Source organism: Myotis daubentonii, chromosome 4, assembly GCF_963259705.1.
Source record: "Myotis daubentonii chromosome 4, mMyoDau2.1, whole genome shotgun sequence".
Taxonomy (NCBI): domain Eukaryota; kingdom Metazoa; phylum Chordata; class Mammalia; order Chiroptera; family Vespertilionidae; genus Myotis; species Myotis daubentonii.
Window position 1 is genome coordinate 12,934,161 of NC_081843.1, and position 19,234 is coordinate 12,953,394.

Sequence of the window (19,234 nt, forward strand, 5' to 3'; positions counted from 1 at the left end):
AAACACAGCCAAACCAGTGTGGCTCAGTGGTTGAGCACCAACTGAGGAACTACAAAGCCGCCTATTCGATTCCTGGCCAGGGCACATGCCTGGGTTGTGGGCCTGATCCCCAGTAGGGGGCGTGCAGGAGGCAGCCGATCTATGATGTTCTTCTCTTATTGATGTTTCTATCTCTACATCCTTCTCCCCTCATCTCTCTATAAAAACCAAACCAAATAAAAAACATATTAAAAAAAGAAAATGAAAACACAATGATCCCAAATGTATGGGACACAGTGAAAACAGGAACATCATAGCATTACAGGCCTATCTCAAGAAACAAGAAACATCTCAAACAATCTAACCCACACCTAAAGGAACTAGAAAAAGAACAAAGCCCAAAGTGAGTAGAAGGAAGGAAATAAAGATCAGAGCAGAAATAAATGAAATAGAGTCTTAAAAAATTACAAAAGTTTAATGAAACCAAGAGCTGGTTCTTTGAAAAGATAAACAAAATTGATAAACCTTTAACAAGACTCAAGAAAAAAAGAGGACCCAAATAAATAAAATCAGAAATGAAAGATGAGAAGAAACAACTGACACCACAGAAATACAAAGGATTATAAGAAAATACTACAGACAATTATATGCCAACAAACTGGACAATCTGGAAGAAATAAATAAATTCCTAGAAACATACAATCTTCCAAGAAGAAAGAGAAAATCTGGACAAACTAATAACTACTAATGAAATTGAGTCAATAATTAAAAAACTCCCAACAAAAGTCCTGGGCTGAATGGTTTCACAAGTGAATTTTACCAAATAGTCAAAGAACTAACACCTATCCTTCTCAAACTATTCCAAAAAATTCAAGAGGAGGGAAGGCTTCCAAGCTCATTTTATAAGGCTAGCATTACTATGATTTCAAAACCAGACAAAAACATTACAAAAAACGGAAATTATAGGCAAATACCCCTGATTAACATAGCTGCAAAAATCTTCAACAAAATATAAACAAACTAAATTCAGCAATACATTAAAAAGATCATATACCATGATCAAATGGGATTTATTCCTGGGGTTTAGGTTGGTTCAATATCCACAAAATAATTAATGTGATACACCATAAACAAAATAAAGGATAAAAATCATATGATCATATCAATAGATGCAGAAAAAGCATTTGACAAAATCTAGCATCCATTTATGATAAAAACTCTCAGCAAAGTGACAAAGAGGGATCATACCATATCTGATAAACCCACAGCTAACATCATACTCAATGGGGAAGAACTAAACACATTTGCCTTAAGATCAGGAACCAGACAGGAATATCCACTTTCACCACTCTTATTCAACACTAGAGGCCCGGTGCACGAAAATTTGTGCACTGGGGAGGTGGGGGTCCCTCAGCCTGGCCTGTGCCTTCTTTTACAAGAATTAACTCAAAATGGATTAAAGATTTAAATGTAAGACCTGAAACCATAAAACTCCTAGAAGAAAACTTAGGCAGTAAACTCTTTGACATTGCTCTTAGTAATTTTTTTTTGGACATATCTCCTCAGGTAAGGGAAATAAAACAAAATAAATAAACGAGACTACATCAAACTAAAATGTTTTGCAAAGCACAGGAAACCATCAACAAAACAAAAACACAACCTACCAAATGGGAGAAGATATTGGCCAATGATACATTGATAAGGGGTTAATATCCAAAATTTATAAAGAATCCACACAACACCAAAAACCCACAAAAATCCAATTAAAAATGGGCAGAGGAACCAAACAGACATTTCTCCAAAGAGGACATACAGAAGGCCAATAAACAAATGAGAACACGCTCAGTGTCACTAATCATCAGAGAAATGCATATGAAGACCACATATCACCTCACACTTGTCAGAAAGGCTATCATCAACAAAGCAACAAAAAGTTTTGGTGAGGATTTGGAGAAAAGGAAACCCTTGTGCATGGTTGGTCGGATTACAAATTGGTGCAGCCACTATGGAAAACAGTATGGAGGTTCCTCAATAAATTAAAAATAGAACCAACTTATGACTCAGCCATTCCAAGTTTGAGTATAAAAGAAATCTAAAACACTAATTCGAAAAGATACACAAATCCTCATGTTCATTGCTACATACTTTACAATAGCCAAGATACGGAAGCAACCTACGCAGTCCATTAATAGGCGACCGGATAAAGAAGATGCGGCACATATACACAATGGAATATCACTTGGTCATAGAAAAAAACAAAATCTTACCATTTTCATCAACATAGATGACTTAGAGGATATGCTAAGTGAAGTGAATCAGACTGAAAAGACAACCACTGTATGGTTTCACTATATATGGAATCTAAAAAAACTCCCGAAACAAATGAAAAAAAACATACAGAAAATAAACTGATGGTTACCAGATGGGAGGAAGGGCTGGGAGACGGTGAAAAAGGTGAAGGGATTAAGAAGTATAAATTGGTAGTTACAAATAGTCACGAGGATATGAATTACAGCATAGGGAATATAGTCAGTAATAAAAGTACCAAGGGGGACTCTTGGTGCCCCTAGGGTCGCTGTCCACTCCAGACACGTGAGGGCCATTCCCCAGTGGCATGAACAGCGGCCCTGAGATGCCGCCATGGCTCCTGCGATTGGTGATGCTGCAGAGGCTCCAGGGGGCTTTTCCTGGCTTTGATTTGGAGCCTGTCATCTGCTAGCTGTAACCCGAGTCTTCCTGGGGGGCCGACAGCCCAGGCTACCCCTGATGCTCCACAATCCCACCCACCCATGTGAATACGGGGGTCTGGTGGCCGCCAATAGGGCAGGCCTGACCAGCGCCCTCAGTGAGTGACAGACTCCCAGGGGAGGGGGTCCAGCTGCTCAGCACAGGCAGGGGTGGGACCCACGTGGGGTCTTCTTCAGTCTTTGAAAAAAAGAATTGGAAAAACAACCAGCTACCCCACAGCCCCACATAAGCACCAGAGAGCGGTCCATGTCCCTGCAGCCCTGGTGCTTCCAGCCTGGCCGTCTGATGCTGTGGTAGACATCAGCCTGGGCCACTCAGCGAGGCCATGGCCAAGACACCTCCCGGGAGTCAAGCCTTTTTCCTGAGGTTCTGGGTGGCACTGCTGTCCATGTGGCACCACTATCTTGATGGTGGCACCAGTCCTGCTCCTGAAGAGGCCATGTTAGCCCAGCCTCAGCTCTTTGCCGGGGGCCTTCAGCTCTGCTCCAGACATGGGAGCAGGAGCCGTGTGGAGCCAGCCCTGGGAGGGTCATTTCTCTGTACAGTGGCAGGAGCACCAGCCCCACCTGGTGCCTGGCCCACATGGCCATGATCCAGAATGGTCTGGTACAACAGGACCCTCAAGGCCTGACAGGTTTCTCTGGGTGAGAACGCAGGAGTGCACTTCGAAAGGCATGGCCACATGGCTCTAATGACCTCTGAGCAGTGCCTGGCCTCCTGGGGTTCCTGTCTTAGTGGGTCCGGGTGGGGTGGCCCCCGCACAAGCATATTCCCAAAGAACTCCCCCGGTTATTCTAACGTGAGTGCAGCTGGGTGGCCCTGACCTAGAGACCTAGGGTCCAACAGTTTTGGGGATGAAACCCTGTTTCTAATAAAGCAGTAGAAACCATGGGGACATCACTTGGCTGTGCTCAGAGCCCTTGTCAGGCACACACCGGCCGTGTGTCCCCATCCAGCCCATCCCCCTTTATCTGCCCCATCCAGCTGGACGGCCATGTTTTTAACAGGAAAAATGGAGCCTGGCGTCATGTGCGTGGCCCCAGTGTGCGGAGGGGTCTGCGATCTTTCTTGGCTTTGCTGCAGCGTCTCCTCTGAGGGAAATGACTCCATCACACTGTCCATCTGTGTTTACACTGGTCGGTGGAGCCTTAATTGCACCCTCAGTGCACCATGCAGCCTGTAGGAGACCCGAATGGGGCAGTGGACCAAGGCCTGTGCTGGGGCGGCTGGAGCAGGACCGTGGGCAGGAAGATGAGTGGTGAGCGCTGGAATCTCAGGCCCAGGAGACGCCGCAGCAGATGTTCTAGGATGACACAACACGACCCCGAGGAGGGAGGGATGGGCTTCTGGAACTCCCTGCTGGGCTCTCAGCTTGCACGGCCGTGCAGAGGACACATGCATACTTGCAGGAGACTTCCTGCAACCAGGAGTCCAGGGGCAGCTATCCCGAGACCCCAATCTGGGCAAGGAACTCAGGCCGGTGGAGGCAGCTCTCTGTGCCCACAGCCATGGGGATGGCCCACTGTGAGACAGCTCCAGGACTCCAGCCAAAGTCAGAGATTAGAAAGAGCAGGACGTGGTGGGAGGTGAAGGAGAATCTGGCCTGGGATCCAAGAATTTGGTCTGCACTGACCAGGAGCGTTGCCTGGCGAATGCCCGTCCTGTGCCCGGTTGGGCTGTCTGCCCAGCCCCACGGTGGAAGCCGACCGCCCCCCCAGGGTCTCTCCCTCAGGCCTGTGGCTTGGCATTAGAGCAGGGGGCTGAGGCTGGGCTGGTGCACCTCTCTAGCAGACAATGGCCTTGCAGAATCCTCCGGAACAGCTGTGTAAACTCAGCGTGGGAGGAGGTGAGGTGCTCATATCCTCAATCCTCTCCCAAAGGAATGGACGGAAACAAACAGAACCAGAAACGCCTCTTGGGGTCTCAGGCAGAGACCGGAGCTTGGCCCCTGTCAGGGTCCCTCATAAAGCCATGTGGTGCACCTAACACAGGCCACTCCCCGAAGTGACTGACACGCCCAGGCCTGTGCAGCAGCCCCATGGAGAGCTGAACACCTGCCAGGAGCCTGCAGCCTGTGGCCCCCAACCTGAGACCCCACACTGCCTGCCAGGGGCTGGACACGCTGCAGCTGCGCCAGCTGGCCATTCATCCTCTCTGCTCTGGACACCTTAGGCCTGACTCCTGAAGGCGCGACAGACCAGCCTCGGAGAAGAGCCCCAGCTCTGGGGTTCTCCTGCCTTGTCCTGGGCAGGGCGTGGGGCTGGAGAGGACAACACGGGGGCATGCTTGGACCTGGGGCTCCCAGGACCTTCAGGGGGTGGAAGACAAATATGCGGGCTGGTCTTCTGGGATAATGTCCAGAGCGGCGAGTCGGTAGCAAGGCCCTTCAAGGTCTGCTCCGGCCCTCTCCCGCCCAGTGCTTCTGGGCCACTATGGTCCACCACTGTCCACCCGGGCAGCAGAACCCAGAACTGAGTCAAGACCCAGCCATTTGGCCCGAGGCTGCTGGGAGTCATTTATACCTGAGCCCTGGGGCCACCACCCATCCCCCTTCCCCGCCTGGGTGTCGGGTGCCCTGGCTGGGCCAGGATTCAGACACGCCGCCAGGCCAGGTCCAGAGTTGCCCTGGCCCACCGTGAGACTCGAGCCAAGTGCACTGTGAACAAACAAGGGCATTCGAGGTCCCTGGCTCAGTGGCCAACGGGAGGATCTTCCCGGATCTGATTTACACACGCACCCGAAACCAAACTTCGTTCAATTATTTTTTTAGGTAATAGGACAACTTGTTTTTCATTAGCGCTTGTCAAAGCCAGCTGCAGCTGAGTGGAACAGAAAGCCAGTCAGTGTAGCCTGAGGGATGCTGAAGGGTCCCCCCAGGCCCAGTTGAGTTTATAGCCCTCAGAGGGTCCCACTGACTCAACACTTATAAAAGCAGCAAAAGCAGTGACTAATTAATGCCCTGAGCCCCAAGAGTGGGTCTCGGTCACCTGGTCGCCATGAAGTCATAGCAGGCCTCACTCCTCCGGAGGCTGTGCCAGGCAGCGGCCTCTGGCTGCCTCAGAACCGGACCTATGTTCTCCACTGGGGGCGGGGGGCGGGGGGCGCGAGCCACGGGCTGGGCATCCTCAGACAACAGGGGAAGGTCCAGCATGAGGTGGCGCCCATGCTGGTGGATGCTCAAGCCTCTGCCTGGAGCCTTGTCCACTGGCTTGAGACCACAGGGCCATGGGGCCTCATGGCGCGTGGAGTGGGGAGAGTGCAGAATGCCCTTGGCTGCTGGCAAGGGTCACTGGCCAGCCAGGCTCTGTATTCAGCCAGCTCTGGATAGTTTATGGATAAACTGTGGTACATCCAGACAATGGAATATTATTCAGCAATGAAAAGAAATGCGCTCTCAAGCCACAAAAAGACAAGAGGAACCTCAAATGCATATTACCGCGTAAAGAAGCCAGCCTGAAACACTACCTCCTTCATAATTCTAACTACATGACACTCTGGGAAAGGTAAAACTATGAGACAGTAAAGAGATCAGTGGTTGACAGGGGTTGGGGGGCAGGGGGAGGAAGGAACCTCGAGAGCACAGAGGACTCTGAGGGCAGTGACATTGCTCTCCGTCCATACTACAATGATGGCTACATGGCAGGTACATGTGTCCAAACCCACAGAAAGTACAGCACCCGAGTGACCTGCAGTGTAAACGGAACTTCAGTTACTGATGAAGTACCAATGTTGGCTCACCAGTTATAACTAACCTATCACAAGATGTTCATGATGGGGAAACTGCGGGGAGAGGGGGATAAGGGAATCCTCTATGCACTCTGCTCAGTTTTCTGTAAATCTAAAACTGTTCTAAAAACAGTCTATTAATTGAAAAACAAAAAATAGAGTGAAAAATACTGGAGCAGTGACAGCAAATGAGCAGGTAGGGACAGAGACAGTTAAAGCATTCTAAGGCTTTAGGCCTTGACGGTGCAAAGATAGGGATTCAATTTAGACTTTCAGTTAACTAAGTATGTACTCACTTGAAAGAAATAGAGTATATAACTTACTAATTAGGAGGGGAAAAGAATGGAAAGAGAAAAACCTCTAAAGAAAGCTAAAAGGGACAAAAAGAAAAAAACAAAGATATGGAAATGAACGCAGACAGCAGCCGAGCTGAATGGACTTGTTATGTGAAAGAAACGGAAGGTCTGCCTCCATTTGAAAAGAACCTTGCTCTGTGCTAAGAGCTGCACTGGAGAGAAGGACACAGGCTGAAAAGAGAAGGTCACAAATCCAGACTCTGCAAACGTAAGAGAATATTATGACTTTTTTGGGTTGTTTTTTGGCTAATAAATTTGAAAACAGATGAAATGGACAAATTCCCAGGAAAACGTCTGCCACTAAAGCTGCCTTCAGAAGAAATGAAAACCCTGCGTGTCTGACAGTCACCAAAGGCGTTCATCAGTGGCCACGGAGACCCAGAGGCCGGGGGCTCGCGCAGGAGCACTGCCTCTGTCCCGTGAGCTCATTCAGAGAAGGCGGCCAGCCCTCGATGAGCTCTGTAGTGACAGTAAAACCTGAGCAGAGCCAGGTAAGGCCAGTGCAAGGTGGAAAATTACAGACCGGTCTCATTCACTGACAACCATGCGAAATCCAAAACAAAATATTAGCAAATCATGCCCAGTAACATATTGATATACACAGCATGACTAAGCTGAGTTTATCTTAGGGATGTAAAATTGGTTCAATATTAGCAGTATTAATGCAATTCACCACGTTTACAGATTAAAGAGAAAGAAAAAGTGACCTCACAACTGGTAGAGAAAATTCCACATTTGTTAAAATTCAACATTTAGCCCAGCTGGTACGGCTCAACAGTGTCAACCTATGAACCAGGAGGTTGCTGTTCGATTCCCTGTCAGGGCACATGCCTGGGCTGCAGGCTCGATCCCTAGTAGTGGGTGTGCAGGAGGCAGCTGATCAATGATTCTCTCTCATCATTGATGTTTCTCTCTCTCTCTCTCTCTCTCTCTCCCTCCCTCCCCTTTCCTCTCTGAAATCAATAAAGATGTATTTTAAAAAATTCAACATTCATGATTAATTAAAAATACCCAAAACAAAAACCACAAACAAAACTTCCTAGTGAACTAGAAATAGAAGAGAGCTTGATAAAGGCAGCCACCAAAACCCACCAACCAGACCAACAGCCCACAGTCACACTCACCAGGCCAGGGGGCCTCTCCTGCTGCCCATTGAACCTGCAACCCCACACGGCACAGACCCCGGACCACAAGGGAAAAGACAGGAGCACGGCGAGCGAAGTCACGGGGGCGCCTCTATGCCAGCATGCAGGTTACGCTCAATAAAAACCAACAGCGAGCAGGACAGTGTTTTCCTGCTCAGATCGCAGGGGTCTGCAGCGGCTCACCTGGAAGAAGATCTGTAAGGCGCCATGGAGGATGCGCATCCGCCGTCCGAGGAAGAGGAAGAAGGGCACCACAAGCTCCAGGAAGTGGTTGCTGAGGGTCTCGAAGCGGTGGACCCACCATGGGGAGCGGTGCAGGAAGTAGGCCGTGGGGTTGGGCACCGGCTGCGTCTGCGGGACAGGAGACCCGTGAGCTACACCCTACGCTGCACCCCACAGGACCCAGCCTGCCTGCACTGGTCTGGTGACTGGGAGCTCAGATGCTGGGGAGTCAGTGGTGAGAGCCCTGAGCAGCCCTGGGCACTAGAGAGCCCCATGCAGAGGGAGGACAGGGTACCGGGGGAGGGGCAGAACTGTGGGAGCCTGCCTCAGGCGAATACTCACATGCGGTTTGATTTCTGCTTAAAGGGCAGCGAAGGCTGGGGAACAGGGTCCCGGCCCCGAGTGTGTGTTCCTGGGAACACACATGTTGAAAGTGGGTGGGCACAGTGCAACCCAGGAGGCTTGCATGTTGACTCAGCCGTGTTGGGGCCACCCCAGGGCCGACCTGACAGCTCTGTACCTCTGACCACAGCCCTGTGCTCTCCCACCCCCATCTGTAGCTGAGGCTGGGAGCAGGCCATGTGGCCATCAGCGTTCAGAGAAGCCAACTGTGCCAACACGGTGTGGGGCTGGGTACATCCCTGCCCACGATGGTCTGGACACGCCTTGCACTGGGCTCACGGCCCCATCACGGAGGCCCCAGGGTGACACTCAGCTGTTGGTGAAGGCACGCCCTCACTGTGCACAGGGCCCCTCCGAGCTGACGGGACACCAGCTCTAACATGAGCTGGCTCCCTTTCCCGTCTGTGGAGAGTGTGGTGGGACCTGAAGGGTGTGGTGAGGTCTATTGTACCCACCTCCCTCCCCTCCCCAAGGTCTGGGCCTCCTCACGCTTCCAAACACACACAGGTGCCCTTCTCACTCCTGGGGACTTGTGTTCACATGTACACGTCCCCCCCCCCCCGCCCCCCCCCCCCCCCCGCCGTAATCACCGTCAGGAAAAGGCTGGGCCCAACAGACAAATGGGCAATACCTGTTGTGCCAACATGGCTCCAATTTTGAAACTTAAAGACGTTCCAGATAATATTAAATGGACTTGACCTTGTCACCCATGGTTTAGATCCCAGAGGAAGGAAGCGCAGCTGCCACGGCAGTGCCGCCCCAGGCCCGTGGCCTGGCTGCTCCTCTGTCCCCTGGTCCTCCAGGCCCCGGCCCCTCAGGGACCCCAGCACTGGTGCGTTTGCAGCCTGGCTCCTACCTCGGCCCTGGGCACACGTCCTCTCAGATTTGCTGTGGACACAAGGAAGTCCCTGGCCTGTTGGTCGCCTACTGTGCGACGGGCACAGGGAGGTGACTGCTGACTATAAGGAGACGCTGGTCAAAGCGCAACAGCCTGTGCGCCCTGAAGCCTGACACTCAGAGTGGTGGGAATGAATGAGAGGCAGTGGGAGGAAGTCATGAAAATGGTGACGCCCCTGGCTGGCCGGCCACCCGCAGCTCAGAGGTAGGACGGCAGCTGTGGCAGGGTCGCTGTCCCCTCTGGGAAAGTGTTTTTCTGCTAACGTTTCATTTGGACATGCTTTTGACTTACAGAGAAGATACAAGAATAGTAAAGAAAGTCCCTGAACCTTCAATGTTTCCATTCTACCACCCCCTTCCTCCTCTTCCCACAGGTATGCCTTCTGCGCCATTTGAGAGTCATTGAAACACGACGCCTGGACCCTAAGTACTTCAGTGTGCATTTCCCCAGAGAAGGGCGTTCTCTCCTGTGCACGCAGTGATCACAGCAGGCCTCAGGAACATGCTGCTGTCAGCGGTGGGCCTTACTGCTCGCGTGGCGTCCACCGCCAGGAGCGGCTGCCCTGCCTCTCCCCCATGTACTGGTGCCAGTGTGGACGTGGGAGTTATTTCATCCAGTGGGTTAGTTCTGACGGTCCACAACACTTTCTAAGCATTTTCCTACTTTCTGGCACTAAACATGCTCCAGGATCGCCTGAACCCCTCCTTGCCCTGCCCTGGGCACAGCTGTGTCTTCCCGGAGCTGGTCCTTCTGATTGGGCACTGCTGTCTCTGGGCTGCTCAGCAGACCCCGAGTCCATGTCAATCTAGCTCGTCGATCTCGGTGTTTAACTGTGCTGAGTGGGTTTCTGCAGCCTGGGGAGCAGCAGCAGGCCTCTCCCAGCCTTTGCCCCAGGGGCTCTAAGCAACTAAGGCCTGTTCTCACTTGTGCATGTGGAGGGAGGGTAAGATGGAGAGGCAGGCCCTTCTGGGGAAGGGGAGACACAGGGGTGGGACAGACGCGGGGGTGTGTCTGCTCAGAGGCCTGCGCTTTCGGATCACAGATGCGCTACATGCCAGGTAGTGTCTGAGCCGCGTGAAACCCCCACGGTCCTAAAGTTGCAGATATTCTGGTGGTTAACAGCAGTTTCACGCAACACCAGAAAAAGCCATCAAAATTAGTTCCAAATGTTTCAGCTTTTTTTTTTTTTTTTAAACAGCAGAGCTCTCTCTGGATACAGTACGTGTGTACGCACACGTGTGAATGTGCAAGCCTACCGCAAGGTGCCCATGGCCCCTGGACAGGAATGCATACCAGGCGTGTCGGTGGGGCCAGAGGGACCACAGGTGAGTGTGCTTGTTTGCAGGCGGGGCGGGCTCCCTGCAGGAGCCGTCAGGAGAGGGGACCTGCTGCACAGGCCTGTTCTCTCCGGCAGCACCAGGAGGAAGGCTGGCACATGGTGACAGAACAACCACTCCTTGTTCCCCAAGTCAGGGTGAGCCCCCTGGTTACATTTCAGGGCTCAGTTTCAGAAAGTGGCCTGGCCATGGACTAACACTCAGTGGCCACACAGGTAAGGGCAGCAGGCTGCTTGGCCCTGGTTTTGGCAGAAAGACAGTGGATCCTGCTTACTTCGCTGTTGGTAAAAGGCCCTGCTTTTACCAACAGATCCAGCCAGGCAGGGAGAGTGAGTTTTGACAAGATTGCTGTGTCTTGCCCACGGCGAGGGGAGGCTGAAATGGGAGCCCCTCATTCACCCCAGCTTCCCCATGGGCTCCTGTCATCAACACAGCCTCCTCCGCCCATAGCCACCAGATATAGCGAGAAGGTAGAGGCCCAGGGCCCTCTGCACCCCCACCCACCCCACAAGCACAGGAGGGCGTGGTTAAAGCAGGCGGGATGGTATGACTGCATCCATGGCTACGTTAGCATCGTCACTGGCTCCAGCCTGAGCTGGCCCTGACCCACTTATCTGGGTCGAGTGGACACCCCAAGTCCCACCCATGGGGAGGTGGCCAGCCCAGGTCTCAAGCGGCACAGATGTGGGTCTGAGGACCTTCTCTTCTCACCCCCCTGGGCCCTTGTTGAAAAGGGCACCATATTCCTAGGCTAGAGAGACTGGACTTTATAAATCCAGTTGGGGACTGGCCTGAGGGCAGGCATCGCCCATATGAGGGCAGGGAGCTTCGCTGGCTGGGAGATGGGGCCACACACAAGGATTCGGGGGCCTGGGGCTGAGAGTGGCCCCAGCTGCCAGCCAGCAGGGAGACACAGACTTCGAGCAGAAATGTCCCTGACCGTCCTGCTTGTCCCCTGAGTCCTGGAGACGCCCACAGGGCCAGCCATGAGCGCCACCCAGCTCAGTGCTGGGCCCAGAGGTGGAGGCCGGAAGTGCACAGGGCCAGCTGTCCATGCTGCCTGTGGGCCTTGTTTTGTCTCTCCTGGGGTTTCTCCTCTGCCCAGCCCCAGCCCCGGCACCCAGGAGGGCCTGATACTCGGGTGAGCTGGAAGGCAAAGGCCCTCTCCCGCCGGTGGCAGGCACACAGGAGGGCTCGCTGAGCCTGGCTCCCTGCTCACTTCGCCTGGCCCTGACTGCCCTCGGGTCCCCTGCACGGAGGCCCATGTCCCTCACCCTCAGAGCAGTCTGACGAGGGGGGACCGACGAGCACAAAGGACTTGGCACCGGGTGTGAGAAAGGCCAGCGGAGCTGATCTGAGCAGCCACATGGGGGACCTGCGTCGGGGCCTCCTCACTCGGTGTCCAGCTGGTGAGAACAAACAGCAGAGAAGCATCCGCGAGGGGAACAAACCAGCGACGGGGAGAGAACGTGCTTCTGCGTGACCCCAGAGCAGCCACGGCTGAGCGTCCTGAAGCGGTTCCTTCCAGCGGCCTGGGGCCCCTGCATCCTGGGGGGTTTCTCAAGGAGCCCGCGTGGAAGTCCCACGGGCGCCTCCCCGATGGGCAGCCCTGCTACTTGTACGGCCGTACAAAAATGAGAAAAATAAACAGTGCGCTTGGTGCTCGCTCCGAGCTGGGGAAGAAGCCAGACCCTTTACTGAGTGAGGCAGGAGGGGAGGCGCCTGCACACGCCCCGTCTTCGGAGGGAACAGCAGCAGAGAAGTGGGGCGCCGGCGGCAGAGATCAGGCTTAACGACATCCCCTAAGTGTTTCCAAAAGAAATAAACAGCCCGGGTCTAAAAAGAGTAAACCACTGAGCAGTGCCCGCGGCCCAGCAAACAGAACCTGCCCCAGCCGAGCGGCTGCAGGTCCTCAGCCCCCGGCGCCCCCTCCGGGCAGCACCCCTTACTCCCACGGAGGCCCCACGGCCCATCCTGTCACTCGGGCAGGGCGCCTGGGGCTCCCCAGCTGGGGCTCCAGTGCCTGTCATCTCCTGAACATAAACGCAGGTTCCGTGTGAGCCCGGCCCTCGAGGAGTCGCATCACAGGGACGGACACTTCCCAGGCTGCGTGCGTCACTGGGTGTCCTCACGGAAGCCCCGGGGCCTCTGGGCCTGTGCCTCGGGGGCCTGGACGGAGGACGTGAATGCGGGCGGAGGGGGCACATCAGGTTTGAACAGGGGAAGGACATGACCCCATTTAATGAGCTGGGGCAGCTGCTGCACGTTCATGTTACTCAGATTTATGTGCCCTTTCTTAGCTCCCACAGGTGAGGTGCTGGAAGGAGAACGTGCTCCATGGAAGCGCTGACCGATGGTGCCTGGGCGCGGTCGGGGGGCTGGAGGACCAGGCGCTCCCCACTCGTGGGGGTATGGACTCGATCCTGCAGGTGGGAGCCCCAAGGCGGGCCCTGCGCCCTCAGCCCACATGGGGCTTCACTGCGCCACGTAAATGAGAACAAATACGGTGACTGTGATATTCGCAGTCCCTGACAACATGGAATTCCTTGGAAGGAAGGCTCTATTTTCCCAGAGCCCTGCTCCCTGGGAGCACCACGTGCGGCTCCTTGTGTGGATTTATGACCTGCCAGGAGGCGGGTGTGCGGGCGGGGCCTGCTCTGCGTGCTGACCCCTAAAGACACTGAGCCCTGCTGGTCTGGGCTGCACCGCTGGGAGGGCCCAAGGCTTCCCTTCTCCTGCAAGCCCAGGACAGTTTTATTTCTGTTTGCACTGAGCTGGAAAAAAACCACCATGTCGTAAAATTTGGTTGTAAACCGTGGAAGTGGCGACTGGAGCATCACACCCCATAAAGCATGGAAGGAGTGCCCAGCGCTCCTGTGACGGCCGCTGGCCACGCTCACTTACAGGGCGATGTGTCCCGAGCACCGCCCAGCCCTGGCGCAACACCCAAACCCTTGCAACGTTTTACAAGAGGTTCCCCTGAAGAGACAGCTTTAAATAAGGAAAGCATGATGAAAATATGAAGAGTGATGAAAACCGTTTAGGGATTTAGAAGGTAACAAATCTTTGGGGAGAACAATGTTACTTCCTGTGGGGACCAGTGCTCTCCTCTGACACCCGCCTCCGTCCCTCACTGAGAAGTCCAAGAGCAGAAATGTGTTTTTTCAGCCAGTTTCCCTTTCAGGGACCGTAAATCATGTGTCTGGGGTTTTAATGAGAAAGGGAACACACCACATGGGATTCTTGTCTGAAGAATGAGCTTCTTAAACCTGCAAGCTCTACTTGTTCCATTTTAACAGAACCCCTGTGGGTCGTACCCCTCCCACTGACCCAGGACCCCTGTCCCTTGCAGAGCCAGCAGGCGAGGTTTTCCGGGTGGGGTGCCTCCCTCGGACACTGGAGGTGCTGATGTGTGTCTGTATGTTGGTGGCTCCCCCATGGGAGGGGAAGGGGGCATACCATATACCTGTCAGGCAGGGTCTTAGGAAAAAAAGGTAAGACCTACTATGGGTTCTCACATGCAGCTGGCAGCTGGCCCAGTGTTGGGGCTGAAGGCCTCTCCCCACAAGGCACCGCTGATGTGCCCAGTGTCCCCCTTCTGCTCACCTTGTGAACGTGAGCCTCCCCACAGCTGCTTCCCACCTCCCACCAAGGCGATGGGAATGGAAAAAATAATGAGTTATAAATGTGGAGATAAATAGTACACGCAGGCCAGGGACAACGGAAACACTGAAGGAAAGTGGACGATGTGCGTCAGGATCGTTCATCGTGGTGGCTCCTCGAGAGCTGCCATCCACCAGGCCCCACTGTACAAACCCACCTGCCTCGCGGAAAGCCTGGGTCCCAGGAGATGACAGTGAGCAGCATCCTTAAGGCACGGAAACAACCCTGCTAGCCTCGCATTCCATTCCTCCGAACGTCTCTTTCAAAACCAGCGCGGGAAGAAAGCGGGAAGGACTCCTCCCCTGTTCCCCTGCACACTGGAGGTGGAAGGAAGACCGGGTCACGCCCAGGGCGGAGAAACCTGGGAACAGTCAGCATGTGGCTAAGTATGTGGGGTTACCTTTCTCATTTAACTGAATTCTTTAAAGAGTAAATTGACTATTTACACAAAAATAATAACATGGTACATGGCTTGTATAAAAGTAAACGTATGACAACACTAGCAAAAAGACGCAGGAGGGAAAAGTGGGAGAACATCACTGTCAGTTCTTTTACCGTTTATGAACTAAGTCGAGTTATCACTTGAAGGCAAGCTGTGATGAATTAGAGATTTAGACAATAAACCCTAAAACAGCCACAAAAAGTAAAACAACAAAGAGTTACAGCTAATAAGCCAAGAAGGGAAATAAAAAGGAGTCATAAAAAAATTCAACTAATCCAACAGAAGCAGGAAAAGATGAAAAAGAAATAAAGACCGAAACTTAATGATCACATTCAATGCAAATGATCTAAATATGCAATTAAAAGGCAGAATTTGTCAGACTTAATAAAGAAACAAGACCCAACTACATGCTGCCCATAAAAGACACACTTCAAATAAGAAGACACATGTAGCTTCAAAGTTAAAGCTTGGAAAAATGCATACCATCCAGACACTCGTCAAAAGGAAACAAGAGTCACTATATGAACATCAGGCAAAGAAACGTCAGAGCAAGTAATACCATCAGGAATACAAGGCCATTTCATAACAGGGTGTGCTCATCGGGAGTTCACACTCTCCAACATTGACGCACCTATAACAGGCTTCCAAACACACAAAGCAGAAACGGATGGAAGTGCAAGTAGAAACAGACAAATCCACCATCCCAGTCAGAGGTTTTAATCCCCCGTCTTAACACCTGATAGGACAAATAGACAAAAAGCAAGTGAGGATACAGAAGACCTGAAAAACACTGCGGACCAACTTGAATTAATGAACATTATAGAACACAGAACGCACACTCCTTTTTAGGCTCGCATGGAACATTCACTAAGATAGACCATATTCTGGGCCACAAAACAAGTCTGAATGAATTAAAGATTCAAGTCCCATTCTGTATATTCTCTGACCATAAAGGAATTATATTAGATATCAATTACAGAAAGATGGCTGGAAATTTCTCACATCTGTAAACTCAGCTACACACTCTAGCCTTCATGGATTTTACATTCCAGTGTCTAGTATGTCACCCAATTCACAGGACAACCCTGAAGTTGTTATCAATTTAAAGTTAGGGAAACAGACTATGACCAGTTAGGTAACTTGCTCAGGAAGCACCCACTCACAAGTCAGAGTGGGTGCCCCGAGAGGGCAGGAGCACAGCATCCAAACTTGGACCTGGGTCCAAGTTTGGATGCTACCATTCTGGAGCTCTCTGCTCTAACAGCAATGGCCATCGCTGACCCCGAGGCTGCACCCTCACCTTTCATGGTCTTGGCCTTGGTCTGGTGTTCCCAGGGCATGGGCCCTACCAAAACCCCTCTGAGGTCAGTCACCCAGCCAGGCAGGTCCCCCTGCCAGCCCTGACATTACCTAAGCCCAACACCTCTCCCCCTCTCCAGTCCCCAATACACACATAAAACATCCTCTTCTTACAAGATCAATAAAACTGCCAGTGGACAAAGCAAATAAGCCACAACTCCCAACCTACTGCCAGTAACTCAGTCACAGCTTCTAGCAAGTTAACATTTACAGCTTTCACGGTCATGTCAACCTTGATTCAAATTATTTCCAGATTGGTAGGCCCCTGTACCTAAGGGTGCTTGGTGATCCCCATCCAATTACGGTACAAAACAGCTGGTAGCCCAGGTCCCAGGGTGGCAATCAAAAGTAGGACCCACTGGCCTGAGACGCAGACAGAAGCCACCGTGCTGGAGCGGGTCTGCAGCGCAGGGGGATGGAGGCTGTGCTGTGCTGTGCAGGGGATCAGCAAGGCAGCCGACTGTGCCCGCTCACGGCTGTGGCCAGGGCTCGGGGACCGTGAAACACACTGGTCACAGGTGGCTGGGCTGGACCAGTGTTCGCCGGTGGTTTACTGCAGCTCACCCAGAGGTTGAGTCAGCATTTAGTGAGCAGCCCATTACCAGGAGGGCAACTGGCCGTCTGGGAGGTGGGGAAGGTGCTGGAAGGGACTGGAGAATCCCACTGGCACTGCCGGCCAGGGCAGCAGGGCCTGTCCATGGGGCTCAGCCCACAGTGCTCACCCCCAGGAGCACCTTGGCATGGCTGCCAAGGTCTCTGCCATGGGGAAGGAGCGCCTGTCCCGTCCCGGGGTCAGTGTGCTGAGAATGACCACAGCGTGTGGAGGGATGAACAGTGTCCAGGGCCAGGGAGCCACAGCAGCCCCGTCCTGAGCTGAGAGATCCTGGGATGAGGCCGTTTCCCACCTTGTCACATGTGAAGACACGACCTAGACAGGCAGTGACCTTCCTGATCTCGAGAAAGAGGAAAAGCTTCTCCCGGAATGGCCAGCAGGAGGCGCCCTCACACTCACGTCCCGGAGAGCAGAGTCGCAGGAAGTGTGTCTCCAGCAACTCGCAGGGGTTCAGCGGACCCTCAGGGGTGAGCATCGTGGGCCGCCCATGTGCACCTGGAGGAGTGGCAGGAGGGAGCACACCCAGTCACAAGGTTCCCGTCTGGTTGCACATGAAGGTTCTGCTCCAACAGCTCGGCTCCGGATGGATCCTGGAGGTGCCTGTGAGTCAGTGGTTCCTACCGTGGGCTTGACACGCTAGCTTCAAAACTCATCTGCCGTGACACAAAGGCCTCTGTTATGTGCTGTGAGGCTGTGGGACTTTACAAATAATAGGAGTGGAACGTGAATTATATTTCTGGACTAAAGGTCAGCTCTGCATGCAGGACTCTGGAGTAAAACAAGTATAAACTTGTTTGGACTCATTCATGTATTCCTGGGTGTCGGGGAGAAACACAGAAAGAAGATCTGCACCGGCTCAAGCACAGAGGGACTCAGAGGGGCTGCAGGCGGGGGCCACGTGGGCGGAGGGACCCAGTGAGGTTAGGACACCTCTGACAGCTCAGCGACCTGTGAATCACCAAGTTGTAAGGTGAAGGCTATTTATGCGAGTGATATGTACAATACAAAGGAATTTAAGGAATACATTTGTGCAATCAAAGTATACCAAAGTTAAAACATTCAAATTTGATTAATCTGTATTGTGGACGTTGAGACAGAAGATACCCACTAAAAAGGGCTCCTGGTGGCTAACTGGGCTGAAATAAAACAAAAAGAACAAGCCATTTCCATGTAGGGATCTCTCATGCAAACTGCACTTCATGGAGAAACCTGCACTGAATTGCCTGCCTGCAGGGTGTATCTGTCATCTGAGCCAGCCCTTTTTTTCAACCAATAGGACTAAGGCTTTCCCTCTCCAATAGCTGTGTGGCTCCAACCAACCAGAGAGGCTCTATCCTGACCAATCAGGACAGTGCCTTTTGGACCAATCAAACTGTGAAGATTTAGAGTCTTCATTTGCATGAGGGCAGACCAATCAGGGATCAGGGGCTGGGACTTCTGCCTATATAAGCCAGCTCCCCTCTGCCTTTGGGAGTGCAATTCACCTTTCCACCTAAGACGGAAAATTGTGTTTCCTTGGCTGAGCTAAAATACCGAAGATGTCTCTCCAGTGCAGAGTGGAGCACACCAGTGCAGGCCCGAGCAGACTGGTCCCGAATGGGGCAGACCACAGCAGAGGGCGCAGACCAGTGTAGTATAAAGCAGACCAGTATGGAGCAGAGCTGTCTAGCCAGAGAGGCGCCTGGCCCGGGGCGGTCTCACAACCATGCTGCTTTCACAGCTCTGCTGCATCACACTGAACAAAGTTTCCTTCTTCATCACACCCCAAATTGGAGGTTCCTGTTGGCACGGAATTGGCACCAACGACCCTCAGTTGACATTAGAGAGCAGAGTGGTACACAGAAATGCAAGCTTGCCGCTAAGAGCATTTTCTTGCTGTTCCAAGGGGAATGCTGCATATTTTAAAGGTAATTGGATAAGACATAAAACTGCTAGCAGGTAAGCTGTGTCTGTTTTTCTCCCTTTCCTTTAGTGTCTGACAGCCGAGGTGCGCCCGTGGGCATTTCCTGTGGATGGTTTCACGGGTGTTGGAGCAGAGCCCGTCAGTTTGTGGATGGAGGCTTTCAGAACGTTATTCTGCCCTGGACGTGCTCAGTGACACTGGCTTGGTGTGAGTGCAGGCATGGCCATCACCAGATCTGCAGGCACTGCGCTCAGCGGTGGAGCATCACATGGAGGCTGCCTGCCTTTCTCTTGCTGGACTGACGGTTTGCGCTCGAAGGCGTCTGCTCTGTGTTGCTTCCGATTCGACTGGCTGAACTCACCAACAACCACCTCTTCGTTATCAGTAGATGGAAAGACAAGGGGCTGAGTAGGCACATGGGACCATTTGGGCCAAAGCTGC

General features: G+C 52.6%; 1 protein-coding gene across 1 annotated transcript in view; it reads right to left on the minus strand.

The window, feature by feature from the left end:
• The window catches only part of LOC132232876 (lipase maturation factor 1-like), a 54,414-nt gene that overhangs the window by 12,681 nt on the left and 22,499 nt on the right, over positions 1 to 19,234 (minus strand). Inside the window, exon 3 of the mRNA XM_059692583.1 lies at positions 8,138 to 8,305. Coding sequence (XP_059548566.1) covers positions 8,138 to 8,305 — 168 coding nt within the window. The remainder of the gene's footprint in view (positions 1 to 8,137; positions 8,306 to 19,234) is intronic.